At 42.5% G+C, this 22,623-nt stretch overlaps 2 protein-coding genes across 2 annotated transcripts in view; one reads left to right on the top strand and one right to left on the bottom strand.

Moving 5' to 3' along the window:
• The window catches only part of Igfbp7 (insulin like growth factor binding protein 7), a 58,751-nt gene extending 43,080 nt beyond the window's left edge, over positions 1 to 15,671 (top strand). Inside the window, exons 2-5 of the mRNA XM_027390963.2 lie at positions 7,556 to 7,665; positions 12,810 to 12,926; positions 13,491 to 13,617; positions 15,412 to 15,671. Of these exons, the coding sequence (XP_027246764.1) occupies positions 7,556 to 7,665; positions 12,810 to 12,926; positions 13,491 to 13,617; positions 15,412 to 15,431 (374 nt within the window). The 3' untranslated portion in view covers positions 15,432 to 15,671. The remainder of the gene's footprint in view (positions 1 to 7,555; positions 7,666 to 12,809; positions 12,927 to 13,490; positions 13,618 to 15,411) is intronic.
• The window catches only part of Polr2b (RNA polymerase II subunit B), a 37,714-nt gene continuing 30,684 nt past the window's right edge, over positions 15,594 to 22,623 (bottom strand). Inside the window, exons 19-25 of the mRNA XM_027390960.2 lie at positions 21,544 to 21,794; positions 21,374 to 21,463; positions 21,054 to 21,161; positions 18,756 to 18,869; positions 18,302 to 18,462; positions 16,497 to 16,692; positions 15,594 to 15,845 (exon numbers count right to left, since the gene is read on the bottom strand). Of these exons, the coding sequence (XP_027246761.1) occupies positions 15,756 to 15,845; positions 16,497 to 16,692; positions 18,302 to 18,462; positions 18,756 to 18,869; positions 21,054 to 21,161; positions 21,374 to 21,463; positions 21,544 to 21,794 (1,010 nt within the window). The 3' untranslated portion in view covers positions 15,594 to 15,755. The remainder of the gene's footprint in view (positions 15,846 to 16,496; positions 16,693 to 18,301; positions 18,463 to 18,755; positions 18,870 to 21,053; positions 21,162 to 21,373; positions 21,464 to 21,543; positions 21,795 to 22,623) is intronic.

Genomic DNA, 22,623 nt, shown 5'->3' with positions numbered 1-22,623 from the left:
CCTACCATAAAGAAGTCCTAATATTCAGCTGTGTGTGCCTAGTTAACATACACAGTGGGCAGCATAATGTGACAATACTAGCCACTGGGATGCAGAATGCTTTATTTTGTATGTTCAACAGAGCTGCCCTTCCCCATAGGATTTGCTTTGAGTGATGGATGTTCAAATTAATGCTGTCTTGTCTGCTAGTGATATGTACTAATTGGCTGGTTGGTGGGCAGTAGCCAAAAAAAAAAAAGCATAGCATACTACAACAAAAAGTCAAGTGGGAGATTAGACGAAATCATGATGGCTGATCAGCCAGTTGATCGGATGCCATGAGAATGCTGGCATCTTCATGAGCCTAGCCAGGCAAGCATCATAGGACAATGATGGGCTAAGCTGTGTGGGGTGAGCTCTGAACTCAACAGGGCCTTAGAGATGAAGTGTGTGGGGACAGCAGCTTTAAAAATGCACAAGGGAGGTAAGATTTCAGCCTTCAAATAAGGGGGAAAGATGTCACAAGAGATGAGAAGGGGGAAATGAGCATGTGTTCTATTCCCTGGAGAGCTCGTTGTGGTGGGGACAGCTCAGGTCATGGGTAGGGCTTTGGGCTCTGCTGAGACATTGTGCACATACTTCTGGAGTGTTATCCCTCCCTCCCTGTGCTTTTTTTAGGATGATGAGTTTTAACTCTAACTTCTGTGTTATAACCTTACATAAAATCAGCTTACATGAATTGCTGGTCAGATTTGAAATTAATTGCACGTCTGTGTCATCTGTGTGGTTTGTGAGAGCTGCCTTTCCTGGCTTCTGCTGAACCAAGGAATGTAGATTTGCCCATCTGTAATTCTTCCATCTCTGTATTTTTGGTGGCATCTTGGGACACAGTTACTCTTGGACACAGAAGGGACTTTTCCTAAAGTAACCTGGTAGTCTGAGTCATTTGTCTGGAACATTATTAGAGAAAACAATGGAGATGCAGACAGAGAATCTATAGGAGGCTTCTAACTGCTTCTAGTATTACAGTTTCCCTTCATTGTGTTGCTTCCACAAAAATTCCACTGGACTCCTTGAATCCTCTCTGTTTAGTTACATTGTCACTGTATTTGTTTTTCTGGTCTTAGGAGAAAATTTAGGTGTGTTCAGAATCACACCGATTCATTAATTGAACTTTAGCTTTCTTCCAAATGTAGAATGAGTCCTTCCTACACATTCATTGAGGATCTGGTTGTCTTGTCTCATGTCAATTTTCTTTCTTCTCCTTGTCCTCCACGCTGTCCCTCTTCTTTCCCTTCAAAGAAGGATTGATTCAAAAGAAAAGGCCATCTAAGGTTTGAGGGAAATAGTGGTTTTTAGAAATGAACTTGAAAGATGGAGGTGTGTTGTTGAGGTGTGTTGTTGGAGGCAAAGGAGATTGAAGGAGAATTAACTGAGTTGTGCAGGTAGGAGAGCAAAGAGGTGTAACCTGGTTAGGCGCAGGCAGCTGAGATAGTGAAATATGGATGAGCCCAAGGTTGGGGAAGCCCTGCGGTGGGCTTTTCCCCATGCCTGGCAGCACTGTGGCACCTTACTCTTTTCTGGAGTTGCCTGGGTGAGTAAGGAAAGAGGAGCAGTGGACAGTCAGTCCTATAGACAGGATGTTTGCTAGACATATGTTTACCACCCTGAAATCCCAAATGGAACAAGAATTTGGATGCATAAATAATTACATTTATCTCGGGTTTGTCCCCATGCATTGAAAAAATCTGGGATTTTCTTTTTTAGTTGGAATCCAGACATAGAGGATGACTTAAACGTCAATATCATGACTCATGAACTGGCCTTGAGAACTGATTTCGAGAATTTTACGTCAGAAAATCAGCTCAGGATGAATTGAAATCTTCCTTTCTTCCTTTTTTCCTTCCTTCCTGTGTCTTTATCCTTAGAGAGAGAAATAAATTCTGGCTTCTCTTTGGCTTTCTTGGAAGAAAGATAGAGTGGAAAGAGGAGTGATCTGTAAAGAGTCCTTGAGCTTAAGCAGAACAGAACCTTCTGGATTTGCACGCTGGAATACACAAGTAGTAGATGATTGTTGGAAGTGGTGCTGCTTTCCAGTGGAAGGTGTGCAGCCAGGGCCTTTCTGCCTTGGGGGAGGGGCTGTCACATCAGCCAGTAGTTCTGTGTCAACTTCTTCCACACAAGACTTGCCTGCTGGTGTCCCTGGGTCAGCATTAAGTGTTTCCCATGTTTCTTCTCACTGCCATACTCATTTTCCTACAGTCTAACTCTGACTTTACCAGGAATTGCCCAGATCACTCTTGTAGTGCAGGTCTTCAATCCCAGATATGGAAGAGGTTGAGGCAGGAGGATCCCAAATTCAAAGCATGCCTGGGTTACACAGTGAGTTTGAGGCCAGTCTAGACATCTTAATTAGACCTTTGTTAGGAATTTCTGCTCGGGTCTGACTCTTCCCATTCCTGACCCAGCCCCTCAGAAAGCCCACCAAGGGTCAGTTCCTCTGCCAGAGCTATTCAAGATCACACCTACAGGGTATTTAAGACCTGGTCACTAGACCTGCCACGTGATCTCTCTTCTGCTTTCCCAAGAGTCACCCAGGTGTTGCTTTGCTCTGCTTTTCTGTTTATTAAATCTGGATTTATTAATTCAGTTGGATTTGGCTTATTGCATTAGTGGAGCATACCCAATAACCAGAGACCCAATACTTACCAACCCTGTCTCAAAATAAAAAGTTCAACAGTGTCTACAGATACAGCCCAGTAGAAGAGTGCTTGCCTAACATGTGTGAGAGTTCAGTCTCCATTATTGGGGTAGGGAATGAGATATGTTTCTTCACTTCCTCTGCTTATTCCAGTAAGTTCCCAGAACAAGAAACAGCAAAGATCTAGGCAGCCTGATAGGTAGACAGATCCAGGTATCAGCTCTGAACAATGTTAATGGGAAGAATTCTAAACACCCATTGATTCTACCAATACAAATGGGAACAACCTGCCCCCACCTACTATGAGGTCTGTTGATTACTTCATTACTTAATCATCAATTGGTAGGGTTTTCCTGTGTAAAACAGTACATGTGGAGTCAGAAAGCCATTTTGTAGGGTTGGGTGTTTTTCAATGTAGATGCTGTGGGTTAAAACTCTTACTGAGGCACCAGGCGTTGGTGGCCCATGCCTTTAATCCCAGCACTCAGGAGGCAGAGGCCAGCCTGGTCTACAGAGCGAGTTCCAAGACAGGTTCCAAAGCAATACAGAGAAACCCTGTCTGGGAAGAAAAAGAAAAAGAAAAAAAAAAAAAAACACTTGAAACTCTTACTGAGTCCAGCCTTGGTCCAACAAGGTCATTTGCAATGACCAGGGTTTTTTGTCAGTGTTAGCCAGGAACTGATGCTAACAGCCACCACCCCCCAACTCCCATGTCAGGAATGATCTCAACTTTTATTATCTAGAACTTGTAGAATTTTAGATAGAGCCTAGTAGGAAAATGAACAAATCATTTATGTTTTTAAATAATCTACATGTAGACTCCACTCACTCAAGTTTTTTATGTATTTCAAGGGGAGCTCACCACATAGTTTTCCCTACTTGTGAACCCCCTGGTGATGGCTTTGATTTAGGAAGTTCCTGAGCTCAGGTGGTTTTAATGAACTCTGGTTTCACCAGGAAGGCTCTATTTCTTAGAAAAGTAAGAGAACTGGAAGATGATCACTGTAGTAACCCTGCCCTGCCTTCAATTTTAGCATAATGGGTTTCTGAAGTATACCACTGTTAAAAGTATAAGGTCAGACAGACTGGTGGAACAGATTAGAGAGTCCAGATGCAGACCTATACGTGTATGGCTAATGGATAGACCAGAGAGCTAATGATTCAGTAGCATAAATCTGGTCTTCTCAACATGGTGCTGAAGCAATCAGATGGCCTTTGGGGAAAGGACATGTATATCATAACATAGGCAAAAATTAGTTCAAGATTAAACAAAAACCTACTTATAGAGAACATACATCCAAAGTTTATGGAAGAGAATGGGGCTCTTTATACTATTAGGCTCAAGTATAGTTAACTTGACTCAAAAACTGCAATGCATCGGCCAGGTGTGATGGGGCATACCTTTAATCACAGCACTCAGGAAGCAGAGGCAGGCAGGTCTCTGTGAGTTCAAGGCCAGCTGGGTCTATAGAGGGAGTTCTAGGACAGCCAAGGCTACACAGAGAAGCCATGTTAAAAAAAAAACAAAAGAAAACCTTGCTACAGTAAATCATCTTAAAATGAAGCTCAGACATGGAGCTCCTATAACATTCAAAAGACTGAGGTAGAAGGATAATGCGTTCCAGGCCAACCTGGGCTACATAAGGGAGAGCATGTCTTTAAAAAAAATAAAAAAATAAAAAACAAGATTAAGAACAACGACTTGAAGACTGTGAGGGAGGTCTTTGTCCTGTCTGCTGGGCTCCAGACAGAATACTGTGCTGGCGTTGTTCCTCCTAATGGAGGCTGGTGTTCCCATCAGTGACTCTGGGAAGATGAGTACAGGTTGTGGAACTCGGACACTCAGATCCTCACAATAGAACCATTCACATGAGGCTTTGCTGCAGAAGCAGCAGCTTTTCCCCAATCCCCCAAGCTCCTCAGAGCCTGGCATTCCAGCATAATATTCCCAGAACAATCTCAGCCTGTGTGGGAAGGACAGAGCAGCAGGGGGCGCTCATAGAGGTGGGAGAAAGGAGTTCAAAGGCCAGCCAGATCCGGTTATGTCTAAGCCTTGGGGGTCTCAGAAGCCCAGAGGAAGTCAGGGAGAGGGTGAGTCCCACGTTCTATAACTGGGCATTCAGACTAGGAAATGTCCGAGACAAGGCCAGAAACATACATATAAACACAGCCAAGCACTGTTGCCGTGCTCCCCCTTTGCTACAAAAAAAGCCAGTACTACCAGCCAAGGTGTATACTTCCTACTGGGGCCCACAATTGTAGAGAAGGAAACATGAAATATATTTAGAGCTTTCGAAACTAATTGTTTGGCATACTTTTTAAAATTTATTAACTTAATTTTTACATTCCAATCCCAGTTCCCCCTCCTCTTCTTGTTTGGCACATTCTTACAAAGGATAAAGTAATAAAAAATATCTCAAGAGATTTAAAAAAAAAAAAAAGCATCTAATCCTTGAGTGGGAAAATCTTGCATACTGGGGTCATGTCCTTGCTGTTTCAGGACATTAGTATGTACTGGAAATAGATGTTGGAAGGGGAGCCTCCATGTCCTGTGAGTGCTGATTGTGCAAGAATGCTTTCCAGGCCAAGAGGAGAAGGTTGTGCCTTTCCCAGGCCCCCAGGGCAAGATGACCCTGTAGTTAGATATTTAACTAGGCTTGAAGACCCCAGACAGAGGAAATAATTAACTTACCCATTCCAGAAATAGGGCAAAACATCCAGAAAGGCAGAATCTAGCTCTACATGGGTGTAGTGTCCCTCTATGGGAACCCAGGCTCCCAGCTCTATGTCCCTCCATGATGCAATGTCCCAAATCTCTCTGAAGGGCCCTGGTGGCTGAAATCTGGCATTCAGGGTTAGTAGATGGGAAATAGCAATTGCTCTACTACAAAGTAAGAGTGTGGGCTGGAGAGATGGCCCCGTGGTCAGGTGCCTGCTGCACAAGCATGAAGGCCAAAATTGAGATCTCTGTCACCCATAATTCTAATGTCCTGGTGTGCAGCTGTTAACACCAGTCGGTCAGAGACGGACAGACAGATCCTCAGAGCTCACTGGCCAACAAATCTAGCCAGCTGGTGAGCTTCAAGTTCACTAAAATAAGGGCTGGAGAGATGGTTCAGCGGTTAGGAGCACTGACTGTTTTTCCAGAGGACCCGGGTTCAATTCCCAGCACCCACATGGCAGTTCACAACTGTCTATAATTCCAGTTCCAGGGGCCCCAACACCTATGGCAAAAACACCAGTGCATATAAAATAAAATGTAAAAAGTAAATAAATAAAAATAGAGGAAGACACTCAAAGTCCACCTCTACCTTGTGTGGGTAAATATACTCAGCCAAAATAAATAAATGTAACTTTTAAAATTAAAATTTTAGAGCAATTTAATTAAGGGTAGGTGTGAAGCCTTTCCTGCCACAGTATTAGCAAGCTGGCCCCTCAGGGGAAGGAACAGTAAGTGAGGCCACCACTCTTTCCATATCTGTTGACTTCAGAAATGGGAGTTTCAGGGCCAAACCAGAAATCAGCTAGTGTGAGTTGCTTGTATTGGCTGTGGAGAGAAACTGTGGAGGATTGCAGTTCTGAGGCTTTCTCATGATTCTTGTTTACACATTAGTCTCTTTCTCCCATTGGTTAAAGCAGGAATCAGCAAATTCCTCCCATAAAGACCCAGATTGCCAATATTTAGGCCACACAGTCTGGAATACAAACCACTTGATCCTGCCTGGCTAACATAAAAGCAGCTAGAGACACTCTGGACAAGTGGATGAGGCAATTCTGGTAACATTTATGAACATTTAACGTGAGTTTATTCCAGTTTTGACATATCCATGAAATAGTATCCTTCTTCTAATTTGCCCCAGACATTTGAACTGATTATTCTTTGCTTGGAGGCCATGCAGAGAATAACTAGGAAGCCAAATTTGGCTCATGGGCCCTAGTTTAATAACTCTAGGAACAGAGAGCCATACAAGCAAAGGATGCCCTCCACAGGTTGATCCTGAGGAAGGGCCTTTTACTCACAGGAGCTGGGGTAGAAAGGGTAAGTACTGTGGTCCTGAATTCAGAGGGTGGGGAGGTATCACCTGTTCTCTCTTGACTAGCCTAGACCTGCTCATTCTCTTGAGCACATGCTGCAAGGGGTACCCTCCTCTTTACCAATGCTCCCTGCTGGGAACCCAGGCACTGAGAACCCAGAACTGGTCCCCTCCTGCGACCTCTCTTAGGAGGTGTGGTCCCAACAGAAGGGACCACACTCTTTTGAGCATCTGCCTTCTCCACTAGCAGCAGGACCCTCTCACCACCTTCTTTGACCCCGCCCCCAGGACCCTGCTGTACCTCCCAGTTCCCAGGACAGCCCCCTTGAATCTTACACAAACAAGATTGCCTGGGTGCTCTCTGATTTTTCAAATGGCCTCTTAGATTTTTTTCTCTTTTGTTTTACAAGGAGTAGTTGTTTGTTAGCACTATCCTCCCAGCAAAGACGCTGGGAAACAAAGGAAGGGAAACACTATGTACTTCAGAACTGAAAATTTCAGTGTTAATGGAAAAAAGCCCAGCTAATGCAAAACAGCTGGTAAAATAAAACTCATTTAAGCTGGGCTAGGGAAAAGAAGACAATTTTGTTAACAACAGATTTTTCTTACTAATTGTGTTTGTTGTTGTGTTTGCTGGTTTGCTTATTTCAGTCCTTGCATTCCCTAAGAAGAGTGTAATGTCACACTGGCGACAGGAAGAAGCCTGTTAGTCTGGCCGTGGAGATGCACGTCACATAATCTGCAGAGGGGGAGGGCCTCATAACCAAGTATTTACATCCTAGGATACTGACTGAGGCTGAGCTGCTGAAAGATGAACTTGGCTTTCTCGCTTCTCTTGTAGGTCCTTCCATAGTGACGCCCCCCAAGGACATCTGGAATGTCACTGGCGCCAAGGTGTACTTGAGCTGTGAAGTCATCGGAATTCCAACCCCAGTCCTCATCTGGAACAAGGTCAGTAGTGCAGGCTTTAACACCAGCACTTGGTAGGCAGAGGCAGGAGGATCTCTGTGAGTTCAAAGCCAGCCTGGTCTACAGAGCAAGTTCCAGGACAGCCAGAGTGGTTACACAGAGAAACCCTGTCTCAAAAGAAAAAAAGAAGTGTCTTTTCACATTGCCAAATGCCCTGTGAGGGAAAAGCATCACCTCAGAATGAAAACCGCTGCCATAAGCCTCAGCTTGTTCTTCTGTGTGTAACACGTTGTAGATAATTATTCAAAGTTTTATTTTTGAAACAGGACCTCATATACAGCCCATACTGGCCTCAGATTTACTGTATGCCTGATGATGATCTTGAACTCCTAATGAATCTTATGCCTCCATTTTCCAAGTACTCAGATTATAGGCATTCACCACCACCCCCAGGTAAAGGTAAACATTAAATAATTGAGATCTAGAGAGAGAGCCAGGCAGCTAAAAGCACATGTTATTTCTCTTGCAGAGGACCTAGGTTCCATTCCTAACATCTAGCTGGTGGATCACAACCATTCATAACTCTAGGGAACCCTTCTTCTGAACTCCACATACATATGCTGTCCATTCCTACCTGCAGAAAAAAACACTCATATATAAAATAAAAGTTAATGCATCTTATAAAAAGAGATTAAATAAATCAGGTAGAGTCACGTGGCTCAATGCCAGAGACATGGCATTCAGTGGCTACTCTTTCTGGAAGTCCTGCCCTTCCAATGGTTTTGTTCTTGTGTAATGACCTTCATGTCTGAAGGTCAACATATTTTAGCCTGTCAGTAGAAGGGAAAACAAAACCAATCTTCCAGATTAAAATTAAAAAAAAAAAAAATACCTCACAGTTAGACCGTGCATTTACATCTCTGTCCCTTTTGTATATTTTAAGCCCTTCCACCTCATACCAAGTCTATAAAGAAAAATCTTCAAACTCGTGATAAAGAGGGAAAATTAGTTTAAGCAAAACTGCAAAGCCAGACACCCCCCTTTTTAGCCTGATTGTGTGTCTTCAGCAAGTTCAAAAATGGATGATTGTCTCAATTATTTTGTGTGTTTGTTGTTTGGTCAGAGGGGCAGTTCTGGGACTCTGGGAGGGGGGTTTTGGCCCTGTCTTCAGAAGTCTCTCTGTAACAGAGGTTGTAGAATTCAGTTTATATAGCTGAGGGGCGAAAATAAAAAGAAAAGAAAAATAAGGCAATTCCAGCTTCCCGACATCCAAATGGGATCAGGGCTGGAATTCTTGATCTCTGTTCTCAGTCTGTTGGCCTCACTTTCTCCTTAGAAAGAGTCCTCCTCCGCAGGAGGAATTATCACAGTTTAAAGACCTCAGAGGCAGGGTGAGAAGCCTTAGACCCTATCAGAGCTCCTGGCAGCCTCTGGCGCCCCCATGTGGCCAGAGGGATGCGGCCACTTGGAAACCACCGGGCTTGAATGTAGTTCCCAGGAAAGGCCTGGACCATGGTTTAGGCAGAGGTGACCCAGTTCCAGTACAGGCTGATGACCCAGTTCTAGTACAGCTGAAACTTCCTTTAAAGGGGATAATGGGATTTTGCGTTTGTAAATTGTGCCTTGGAAAGAAACGCGGAGGGTTATCAAAGCAGCAATGTGGTCGGGAGAATGTGTTCATCTAGGCCTTTCCCCCTCTAAGTTGAAGCTCCCGATCCTTTTTTGAGGTCAGGGACTTAGGAGGAGGGTGGCCAACAGCTTCCAAGGGAAACTGGTAAGAGGCTCTGTTGTTTCTCTATGGGTCCCCAAGGAATTTATCAAATGAGAGCGGCCAGGGTGATTCAAGGGCCTTGAGTATAGCCTTATTGCCAAATCTTGCCGAGTTAGGTCTTCCTTAAGTCTTGACTCTGTAGCACCCCGTCAAAATACACACCATTCCAGGGAATGAGCCTTGGGAGACTTTGGAATTTTGTTGCCTGTATAGGCAGGTCCTCCCAGGACCACCCATCATTGAGGTGGGGAACTAGGGTTTGGAGAGGGGAAACTGGAAAAAAAAAAAGGGGGGGGTAATTTAGTTCAGTTCTTGGGTTTATTTTTGTGATGTTGGGGGTTGAACTTAGGGCCTAGCATGTGCTAGGCAGGGCTCTAAGCTACATCCTCTGTGGGAGGAACCATAGCCAGTAGGAAAAGTGCTTACCTAGCATGTGTGAGGCCCTGGGTTGGATCCCCAGCATGACAAACAGGACACGGTGGCACATGGTTTGTAATCCCAGCTCTCAGGAGGTAAAGGCAGAAAGATAGTCAGAAGTTCAGCTACTTAAATTTAAGGTCAGCCTGGGCTCAGAAGCACATGTCTTTAAAAAAATAAAATGTTTCTTTGATAAGTAGCAAGGAGCAAATACCAAAGTGGAATGCTCCAGTTTTCCTCCCCCTTGGCAATGTGCTGTGCCTCACACATGACCTAAAGCAATGGGCTTCAAATGGCAGCACACAACCCATCAAGGAGATCTGGAACTAACAGGGATTGCTACCAGTGTTCTCATAGGAAATAAAAACTAGAACTCAAAATGTGTCAAAATATCACGTTCATGAATTACTAAGGTATCCTATCTCTAACAGTTTCATATATAATATATATGAATATAATCCCAACATACTCTAAAAAGCATTGCTTTGTCTGAGCCATAGCAAAATATCTCAAAAGTCACTGTCCCAGATAGTTACATAGGCCAATTGTTTCCTCTCCACAATCCTGCAACTAGACTGTTAGGAATACAGACATATTTCAGATCACATGCTGTTTCAAATCTGCTTTAAGAACAGAAACAGAGTTTGGATGAAAGAGATTATTAGAGGCTGGACAAGCACGATGACAAACGCCTATAATCCCAGCAGTCTGAGCAGAAACAGTGGATGAGAATGAAGCATTGTGGGCTTGACATCAGTCTGGCCCCAGCACCCACATCAGGCAGCTCACAACTGCCTCTGCCTCCAACTCTGAGAGATCCAAAGCCTTCTTCTGGCCTCCAAGGGTATCCAAACTCACATGTGTGTTGTACATTAATGAGATTTAAAATAATCGTGCTAACAAGAAACTGCATTCAAAGATGTGTAGAGTTTCGTAGTCATTGGCACTTTTTAAAATTTGTTCCTATTTACAATAACAAGATTCTGGAGAATCTGTTGTAATCAAACTACACTCAGAGTCAGGTGTCATGAAGTATGTACTGGGAAGAGTGGGGCAGGAGGAAGATGGTGAGTTTGAAGCCAGCCTGAGCTATATATCAAGAGATCCTAAAAAACAGATTAAAATAAAACAGCTAGATGCCAAAATGACTTCATGGTCTCCCTCTGATTCTCCCACAGTCGACCATTTGTGGATGGATAACAGGATTTTTTTTTTTTTTTTGGTTTTTCAAGACAGGGATTCAGTGTAGCTTTGGAGCCTATCCTGGCACTCTGGAGACCAGGCTGGCCTTGAACTCACAGAGATCCTCCTGCCTCTACCCCCCCCCCAGTGCTGGGATTAAAGGCGTGTGCCCTTATAAGATTCTTTTTATCATTAGACCTCCCCTGGGGGGGGGGTGAAAAGGGTGACATCATCATCTCCCTCAATTGATCTCCACCCTTTTTGACCTAGAGCTTACTGTGAGCTAAACTGGATAGGCAGCTAGCCGCAGAGACTTTCCAGTCTCTGCCTACCCTGTACTGAGATTGTAGGCTTTGGTGATAAAATACCTCTCCCCAAATATTACCTATTTTATTAACATAAACTGTTTCACCAGCTGCTTGGAAAATTCAAAGAAAAATGTCTATTTATGCATGTCTTCATAGCTTTCATTCAAGATACTAAATACCCTGTTTTCTCTCAGTATTGGGGGGAACAGGGAAAAGCCTAAAATAAGATGAACATTCACTTTGTTATAGAAAGGGAAGGACACTTGACACTATATGTCCTTCTCATTACAAAGACAATCAAAATAAACACTGGCTTGGCTCCTAAAGAGGCCTAGATAGAATTAAAGAATTCTATTTTTTATTGCTTTGTGTAGTTTTACTTTTTAATTCAGTTACTACAAGCCTTAAAATATTTATATTAACCTGAGCTGCTAAATGCATCCCCCCCCCAAAAAAAAGGGCCTTTTCCTTGTGTTCTTTCCATATTTTCCAAAATTCTTATTAGCATGGTTTGACCTTTAAGATAGGTAGGAAAGGATGGGCATGAAGTAAGGACTGGCCACAAACCAAGGGAAGTGTGTTTCCCCTTCACCCACAGCCTTCTGGATCTCACCGTGGTATGAACAGAGACAGGCAGGTTTTATCACAGCAACATACGACAGGCATTTCTGACCCTCAGGTCTTCAGGAATTGTTTCATGATTCCTTAGCCCTCAGACCAAGTGGTCAACTCTGGACTCCAGCTGCTGCATTTCTTTGATGAGGTTATTACAGGAAGAGCCCCCAGGTCCCAAACATCAAACTAGCACTGGGTGACAACTTACCAGTCAAACATAGCACATTTAAAAAAAAAAAAAAAAAAAAAAAAAAAGGCCTAGTGTACCAAAGAGCAAACTGTCTAAGGGCACTAGTGAGTGAGATAGCCTGCAGCAGGTTGACCATTCTTACTCCAGAAAAAGCTTAAAACATGATGCTTAAAATCTGGGTGTGGCTGGGCGCTGGTGGCGCACACCTTTAGGCCCAGCACTCAGGAAGCAGAGGCAGGCAGACCTTTGTGAATTCCAGGCCAGCATGGTCTACAGAGTGAGTTCCAGGAAAGCCAGGGTGGTTACACCAAGAAACCCTGTCTCAAAAAACTAGATAGATAGATAGATAGATAGATAGATAGATAGATAGATAGATAGCCAGCAGCCAGGTATGCTGGTACATATTATTAATCCCAGCACTTGGGAGACAGAGGCAGACTCCCCTGTTCTACATAATGAGTTCCAGGCCAGCCAAAGCTACATAGTGAGACCATCTCAAAATAAAACAAAAAAAATCACACTGCTAAGGTAAAACTGGCAGGAAGAAACACCTCTATTGCCTAAGTTATTCAGGAAAGGAAAGGTCTGAGTAAATTGCTGGATGTAATCTACAGTCTGGTGGGCACCTTGTAAAATCCTAGGGATGTGGCATTTCCAACTTGTTTTTGTACAGAGAAGTAAGTCTCTCCTTCTGTTTTCTCAGGTAAAAAGGGACCACTCCGGAGTTCAAAGGACAGAACTCTTGCCTGGTGACCGGGAAAACCTGGCTATTCAGACCCGGGGTGGTCCAGAAAAGCATGAGGTGACTGGCTGGGTGCTGGTGAGTACCAAGAGTTGGCAACAGTTTCGTTCTCAGGAGTGGACTTGGCAAAAATCACCTGCCCAAAACTATTTTTCTCCCATTTCTTTGGGGCATCTCTGGCATGGTATTGCCAATACAAATATGGGAACTAATGGAGGAGCTGAAGTTACTTTGTTTTAGAAAAAATAAGAATTAAGAGAATTCTGTTTGCCTAAGTTCAAAACAGAATTCTCACACAGAAGTAAATGGCTCAAGCACTAATTATGGCTATTGGTTAACGAACATGTGATTTTACTTAACCTTTGATCCTGTGGGTATTACTCAGATCCTAGTGCCCAGCATGGGTTCCCCTCCAACAGGCTATGTGCACTATCCAGATTTTAACTCTCACATTGTGATCAAAAGCCATCCATGATGTTTGGGTATGGCAGCTCCACAGGCTCCAGGCACAGAACTTCACTGCTTCTCATAGAGGCTCCACTCCTAACTCTCTGTTCATCCTAGGGACCCTAAGTGTAATGGAAGCCACTGAAAAAGGGAGGAGACCTCCACAGAGAACTAAAGTGCCTTTATCTTTCACAGGTATCTCCTTTAAGCAAGGAAGATGCTGGAGAATATGAGTGCCATGCATCCAACTCCCAAGGAGAGGCTTCAGCATCAGCCAAGATCACAGTGGTTGATGCCTTACATGAAATACCAGTGAAAAAAGGTATGTTAAGTCGTCTCACCATTTAAAAATGAGTGGGTTTTTGTTTAATAGTCAAGTATCAAAGTAGCATATGTAACTATTAGTCCAGAAAGGTGTTAAGTATATGTAATCAAAACCAGGTCACGTGCCTCCAAAGAGAACATGTGGATGGCTGGGGGCTACTATGATTTAGAAGCTTTTTACCTCATCTCACACAGAAGACTCAAAACTCACACTTGACTGGGTGGCTTGTATTTCCTGTAACTTCTGTCTATGTAGCATTTTCCCCTTGTGTTACGACTATTATATTCAATCTCCATTTAAGAGGAAGTGATCATGATCAATTTGGTCCTTCACTTTGAGCTGGTAAGAAAAAAAGAAAAAAAGAAATGAAAAGCTATACATGTACTGCAATTCCAGAGGACCTGAGTTCAGTTCCCAGCACCCATATGGAATGGCTCACAATTGCCTCCAGCTGGGGGGGTGGGGGGGATGCTATGTTCTCTTCTGGCCTCCATAGGCAGGCACCCACACATACATGGCATACATTCATATGAAACACATTATACATAAGTAAAAAATAAACCTTAAAAGAAAAAAGCTAGACAGGAGAACATATTGGCAAATACTCAAGTCTGCCCTATTTCATTGCTAAAAAGCTTCCTCCCAAGAACCCATCCTCCCTTGTCACTGTAGTGCCACTTGACATGTAGACACCTACCTCTACTGGAGTGCTGTCTGACGAGGCATTCCCTTAGACCCAGAAGAACACAACTTACTGTCAGCAGGATTAATCATTTCACTGGGCAGATCACCCCACTGTGCACTGTAAGGAATTACCAAGGAACAGTGTTTTTGGTCAGATCCCTTTTCGCCGAGAGTGTGGTAAACCCAGGCAGTGAGACAGCTGACAGCCTGTGGAAATCTCAGCTCTGGCACATCACCCTTCTACCTGAAGGGTGCTCTGAATGAGCTGGACTGCAAAGTTCCTTCACCTCTGTAGATGTGAACTTGAGAAACATGCTCTTCCAAATTTGTGGGAAAGTCCCCCATGCCCCCCCACTCCCCACCCCCATTCACACATGAATAGTACAGCAACACTGGCTTTCATATTTAGAACCATGTAACTCACAGTCCACAGGGCACTCTAGCATATCACTATATAATTACTCACGCATCTTTGTCCCCATGCTTTTGTTTTCTTGACTCCCCGAGCCCCTTTATGTGGTATGGGTGTTTTACTGTCTGTAAAACATGCATGCAATGCCCTCAGTGGCCAAGAGAGGGCATAATATCCCACAGGACTGGAGTTAAAACCAGTTGAGAACTGCCTTGTCAGTGCTGGCAATTGAACCCAAGTCCTTTGGAAGAGCACCCAATGCTCTTAACTGCAGAGCTACCTCTCTAAGCCCTTGTTGGTTTTCTTTGAATGATGAGGTCTCTGGCACATGCCTGTAATCCCAGCACTTGGGAGACTGAGCTGAGGCAGGAGAGTCATGAGTTCAAGATTTACCTGAGCTGTATAGTGAGACCCTTTCTTAAAACAACTTAAAAAAAAAAAAAAAAAAAAAAAAAAAAAAGACAGCTGAGGATGAGAGAACAGGTGGAGGAAGTCTCCCCAGGTTGCCCAGGCTGGCCTTTAACTCCTGGGTTTAAACACTCTTCCTGTCTCAGCCTGAATACTGGGTCTACAGGCACATTACCATGCCCTGTCCATTAGCCACGGAATTTAACATTTTCATTGATTTAGAAACTGACAATCTGCCAATTATGTCCATATATGTAACTAATTTTTATTCCTTTCTTCTTAAACAGGTCAAGGTGCTCAGCTATAAACCTGCAAAATGCATCAGCCTATGTAGCTAAAACTGCTTACAGACAACTGACAACTATAACCCCTTTATTCTTGCCTGATTTTTTTCTTTTAACCTAATCCACTAACACTTTATTACATCCAGCTGGTTTTACACAGAGAAAGATAACACATCAAGACTATCTACAAAAATGTATTGTTTATTTACAAAAAAGCATGCATAGCTTTAAACAAAACAAATAAAATTCTTATCACAACAGTAGTACATTTTGTCATTTTTTTAAAACTACCACCACAGAAACAAGAACTGATATTTACAGTGTCTTGCCGTGAACTTCCAATAGAACTAAACACTCATCATTCGAGGTGCAATACTCATGGACATAAGCTCCTGGAATAACAGTTTGCACGCATAAGGCATTCGCACCAAAGAGATCTGCAGAGAGAAAAGAAACTGTCGTCAGCAGAGCTATATCAGACTCCACTTCCTACTGCACTTAAGGTGAGAGGCTGTGTGCATCCACCCTGTGCTTCAGCCTCTGTCCCGCCCGGGAGGTTTTAGTAGTTCCTCCTTTCTGCCAACAAACATATATTCGCCCTTCCTAACTGATGAATTTGAAATAAAAAGCTTAAGAAAAACTCTTGGTTGGGCTGAAGAGATGCTCAGTGGTTAAGAACACTGTCTGGGCAGGCGGATCTCTGTGAGTTCGAGGTCAGCCTGATCTACAAGGCTACACAGAGTTTGATTCCCAACACCCACAGAGCAGTCATAACCATCTGTAACTCCAGTTGCAAGGGATCTGATGCCCTCTTCTAGCCTCTGAGCACTGCATGCATATAGTACACAGACATACATACAGGCAAAATACACATAAGCATATTTTTAAAATTGTGTACAAAACATTATTTCAGAGATGAACAGCTTAGAGAAATTGCTTTTAAGCTTGTTTTAGAAAAGAAAATTAGCTTTACTTGTGAAACTAGTAATCTTAGAGACCTGCTATCAAAACTGAAAATCCCACCATACTCAATCTGCCATGACTACAGTGTAAGAACATCACACAAACAAAATACCGTATACACATACCTGGGTTTTGTTTCGGCAGCCCCTGCATTCATATGTATGAGTTCTGGTGTTAGCAATTGCCATTATTCCACAAAGATTACAAACATGGACCTGATAGGGATCTGATGCCTCAAACAACCTTTCTCTTAAAAACTGTGCTGCACCATGGGCAATCTGACAATCTCGTTCCATTTCTCCAAAACGTAGGCCACCATCACTGTTAATAAGAAAACAAAAGCTTGTTTTGTACTTATTTATTTACTGTGTATATATGTAAATGCCAGTGTCACTGCATATGTGTGGAGGTTACAGGACAAACTGCAGGAGTCAGTTCTCTTCTGAGAATTGAACTCACATAGGTAGACTTAGCAGCAAGTATCTTTACCCACTGCACCATCTCACTAGCCCTGTACTGATCTTTTCTGATCAACACCTCTGTGATTAATGACAAGAGTGAAGTAATAGTAGTAGTACAGAACTAATTTCTGATTTTTATGCCCTAGCAATCTCTCTAACCTGGTGAGGAGGGGAAAAGTAACCAAGCATTTAATATACATCAGAATGTCTCCAAATGAAGTAGAGAGAAAATGTGCTCAAGTATAGCATACAATTTTCCTCATCAAATACAGAGCTGTACAAAGCAGAGGCTCATCTTGGTATCATTTAACTCTCTAGAATTCAATTCTATACTTGAAAGTGAATTTTAAAAGACAATCTAAATAAAACAGCTTCTCAGTAAGGGATCCCCCAGCAATCGAGTCAGAAATGATAAATGCACAGTGACAAACACAATGAATAGGTGAGTGATTACAGGTTTCCCCAAGCATGGTGACATTCATTCAATGGTCACACAAGTGTATAATGGTGGCCTCCTTATTATAACACATGCACTGTGAACTCAAGAACTATTGAACAAAAGCTTGCTATTCTTCTTTAAACAATGCGACATAATGAACTTACTATACTGAAAAGAGCATTTACCCTGCCTCTATTACAGGAACTACACCAAAAGGCAACCAGCTGACGCAACAGCCAAAGAAGTATCTGTATAGCTAACAATAGATGGACTCTCATCAGTTTGTACTCTCTAGTTCATCAAAGGCTTTACACAATGATCTGTCACTACCTGATGTTAGAAGTAAATAATGCCATAAAGTGTTATTATCCAAACCTCATACCCCAAGTCTCATCAAGCCTCCTAATGCAATTACTTCTCACAGAGACTAGGAAGTCACAGGCCTGGGGTGCAAGCAGCACATCCAGACTGTGAGCACTCCCCAAGACCAACAATCAAGATTCCTCAACTCATAAAATTCAAAGGAAAAAGTCTGAGGGCAACGGCAGCCAAGGCCCATTGAGATGGCTAGTGGTTAAAGGATTTGAACATTCAGTTCAAATCCTGGAATCCACATGGTGAAAAGAAGCAAACTGACTCCAACAAGTTGTCCTCTAACACCCATATTCACACGCACACGCACACACAAAATGTAAAATTAAAAATAAGCAATATTTAAAAAGGACTTAAACCATGCCTTTATTTGCATCCTGACTAATAAAGCTTTTTAAAAAATTATGCAGTAAGGCTGGGCATGGTTCGTACACCTTTAATCCCAGCATTCTAGGAGGCAGGCCATCCTGGTCTACGAATATCCAAGTCCCAAAACAAACAGGACCACAGAGAGAAACCCTGAGTTGGTAACTGTTAAAAGTGAGGTGGCAGGAACACAGGCAGTCATCATACCACTGTCTATTTTTATACATGGTTAACATTCTCAAGTGAAAGGCTATTTAAACAATACACAATGATGACAATGCAGTTATCTTACCGAGATCTACCCTCCATGGGCTGTCTATTAAGGATCTGAATAGGTCCCCTAGCTCGAGAATGAATTTTGTCATCCACCATATGCTTCAAACGCTGGTAGTAAGTGGGGCCAATAAAAATCTGCGATGTAATTTTTCGACCAGTGAATCCATTGTAGAGTACCTGAAAACAGACAGATTTTGCCATATATAACTAAATATTAAACAAGTTCAAAAATGCATATCCATATCTATACTCCTATTACATAAAAGTCAAAACTAGCCTATAATGAGACCGTAGTTACCTTGTGATGGAAGGGATAGTGACTGGAAAGGGACTTTCAAGGCATAAAAACATTCTGGGTAATTTCTTTCCTCAATGTGGGTATTAGACCTATAAATGTGTTTACTTCGTGACACTGCATCATGCTGTATGCTATGACATGTAACAAGGTACTTTTGTGATAGTAAGTATACCTCGTTTCCTCTGAGATGGTAGCCGTAATCAGATAAGAGATTAGAAATCTTCTGCACATTGACAGCGTCATTAAATGGAGTGGCATCACCAATTTCACCCTTGTTAGCAGAGACCTTTGGAATAAAGTATATGAGAGAGAAGTTACAAATCAGTAATGATATACCCAACTAAAGTAATATTTTCTAGAAAAGGAAAGATTTTAAAATTAAAACTGTTATAAAAGTTGTGATACAATGAGATTCACTTTATTACTATCTTATCTGAGATGTAACAAAGTAATCCCCCCAAAAAGGCTAAAAAGCTTTCAAATACATGTCTGTCTATGGGATCATGTACAAAGACACTGAGAATCCCAAATGAATCTAATTTCTCAAGGCAAATAACATCTTAATGTCTGAAAATGGCATATGCCATTAAGTCGTTTCTGACATTAAGTCATAAACAAACATTCATGTGTTACATTACTATTGTACTTTAACAAGATACTCAAAACCAGAAAACTTCCCGAGACATGCATTTACAGCTAATAAACATTTTAACCATCCAAGAATTAACTCATCTACAGAAAAGAGCTAGTTGCTATAACCACAAATATATGAAAGGCTGTATATACATGCTGTATCTTACAAAAAAGCCAAAGTCTATCCTGAACCCCAATGGCACAATTGGCTAGCACAACGAACTTATGCAAAAATCCTTGCTTGGTTGCTGGGCGGTAGTAGTGTACGCCTTTAATCCCAGCACTCAGGAGGCAGAGGCAGGCGGATCTATGTGAGTTCGAGACTAGCCTCGTCTACAAGAGCTAGTTCCAAAACAGATTCTAAAACTACACAGAGAAACCCTGACTGGGGGTAAAAAAAAAAAATTCTTGCTTGGCAATACTTGGCAATTTTTTGTATGTGCAAACACATGTGCTGGTGTATATATACGTGTATGGGAAGCAAATATACATCCATGTGTAGAGGCCAGAAGAGGACATCAGATATGTTGGTTAGTTTGTCAACTTGAAACAAGCTAGAGTCATGTGGGAAGAGGGAGCCTCTGGTGAGGAACTGCCTCCATCAGACTGCCCTGTGAAGCACTATCTGGATTAATAATTGATATGGGGGGCTCAGTCCATTATGAATGGTACCATCCATGAACAGGTGGTCCTAGGATGTACTAGAAAACAAATTGGGCAAGCCAAACAGAGTGGTACTACTATGAGGTGTGGTTTTGTTGGAGGAAATGAGTCACTTTGGGAGGGACTTTGAGGTCTCCTATGCTCAAACTACACTCAGTGACACAGTTGCCAGTGGATCAAGATGTAGAACTCTCAGCTCCTTTCTCCAGCACCCTATCTGTCTGCATACCACATGCTCTACCATGATAATGGACCAAGCCTCTGAAAATATAAGTGAGTCATCCAATTAAATGTCTCCTTTATAAGAATTGCTATGGCTGGCTGGGCAGTGGTGGCTCACGCCTTTAATCCCAGCACTAGGGAGGCAGGCAGATCTCTGTGAGTTCGAGACCAGCCTGATCTACAAGAGCTAGTTCCAGGACAGCCTCCAAAGCCACAGAGAAACCCTTCCTGGAAACCTCCCCCTCCTCCTCCCCTGCCCCCCAAAAATTTTTGCCATGGCCATGGTATCTCTTCACAGCAATAGAAACCCTAAGACACCCTTTCTTCCTCAAGTTGTTTCTAGTCATGGTGTTTTATTTATCATAACAACAATGACAAAAACTAATACATCAGGTCTCTTGGTCCATCAGTCTTCATATTCCTCTGAGACAGGTCTCTCACTCACTGAACCTAAAGCTGGGCTCATGACCAACAAGCCACAGTGATTCCCATCTCCACATACAAAGCATTGGGGTTATAGTCTTCCCCTCTCACCCCCATTATTTGCATATTTCATTTATTTATGCAGAGATCAGGAGTCAACTTGTAGGGATCAGTCCTATCCTTCCATCATGTGGGTTCAGATCTGAACTCAAGCTGTCAGGCTTGATAACACCTTTACTTGCTGAGCCGTTTTACTAGCCCCAGGTATTGTGGCTTTTTACATGGATGAACTCAGGTCCTCAGACTTACATAGCAAATGCTGTTATCTACTGTCCCATTCCCTAACCCCTACCCCAAGCAAAATTTCTTAAAAATAAAAAAGGATGAAAAGGTAAAATAATAACCAATTTGAAAGCAGAAAAATATATTTGCTTTTAACAAGGTATCTTGGCTCAAATATTAGAGAAATGATGACCATGCTGAAAGAAATCAACTCAGAATCTATTGTTTTTTGAAGACAAAATCTTACCTTCCCTTGAAGACATTCAATCAAGTGACCAATTGTCATTCGAGAAGGGATGGCATGGGGATTTATGATGATATCAGGAGTTATGCCTTCACAAGTAAAAGGCATATCCTACAAAGGAAATTGAAGAGACATAAAGATATTGGAATCTCTTAGAGGCATAGCTACAGCTGACACTGCTCAAGTGACTGTGTGTGCCCTAAATCTCTTCAACATGGTGGGTTAACAAACACTAAAATTAAAAAAAATCAAATTGTAGGAAATTTTAATTAATTTTTCAATACAATTCTGGGCTAGGCCTGAGAAAGACCAAAGGCACTTACCTCTTGTCTATACTGAATACCACAAGTGCCCTTCTGCCCATGTCGGCTAGCAAATTTGTCTCCAATCTGTGGAATTCTAACAGAGCGTACCTGATTTCACACAAAAATAGGTCAGAAACTGAAATGCAATTAATTTACAAAACTATCTACATGAATAAAGCTACACTCACCCTTATTTTACAAAACTTATATCCTTCCTGGTTGAGGGTTACCATAACCTGGTCCACAATGCCTGTCTCACTTGTTCTGAGGAAAGTGCTACAGTCTCTCTTGGTGTACCGTCGATTAGTGCTCTCCAACTCATCCTCATTTTCAGGTAAGGTGACTGTCTTGCCTATGATGACATCATCCCCTGACACACGAACCCCTGGAGCTATCAAGCCATCATCATCCAACTTGTCATAAATGGCATGCCTCATACCTGTGAGGAAACAGACAAGGAATTTTCTTAAATGACACTAAAGAAAATTATTTAAAATACCACAAAATTTCCCCAACAAGCATGAAAAACCACATACATAACTCTCTTCCAAATCAGTGATAATTCACAGAAAATCTCTACCACCACAAACCCTGTTCATTACTGTCCTTATTCCAAACACTATAAACTACTGCACTCTAATATCATAATTAAAAAAAAAAAAATCTACCCAGCACTCAGAAGGCAGAGGCAGGCAGATCTCTGTGAGTTTGAGACCAGCCTGGTCTACAAGAGCTAGTTCCAGGACAGCCTCCAAAGCCACAGAGAAACCCTGTCTCGGGTGGGGGTGGGGGAGTGGGGGGGGTGGGGATCCACTATATCTGGACATGGTGGCACATGCCCTTAATCCCAGCACTCAGAAGGCTAAAGCAGGTAGAGCACTATGAGTTCAAGGCCAGCAAAGGCTACATAGCAAAACCTTGATTCAACTTGGGGGTGGGGTAGGAGGGGATCTGGAGAGATGGATCAGCAGTTAAGACCACTGGCTGTTCCTCCAGAGGACCCTGGTCAGTTCCCAGCACCCACATGATAGCTCATAACTGTCTGTAACTCCAGTTGGATGCCCTTTTCTGGCTTCCATAGTCAATGGGCATACATGCAAGCAAAACACTCATACACAGAAAATAAAAACAATTAAGAAAGAAAGAAAGAAAGAAAGAAAGAAAGAAAGAAAGAAAGAAAGAAAGAAAGAAAGAGAGAGAAAGAGAGAAAGAAAGAGAGAAAGAGAGAGAGAGAGAGAAAGAAAGAAAGAAAGAAAGAAAGAAAGAAA

Source organism: Cricetulus griseus (genome assembly GCF_003668045.3).
Source record: "Cricetulus griseus strain 17A/GY chromosome 1 unlocalized genomic scaffold, alternate assembly CriGri-PICRH-1.0 chr1_1, whole genome shotgun sequence".
Taxonomy (NCBI): domain Eukaryota; kingdom Metazoa; phylum Chordata; class Mammalia; order Rodentia; family Cricetidae; genus Cricetulus; species Cricetulus griseus.
This window is presented reverse-complemented; position numbering and strand designations above follow the sequence as displayed.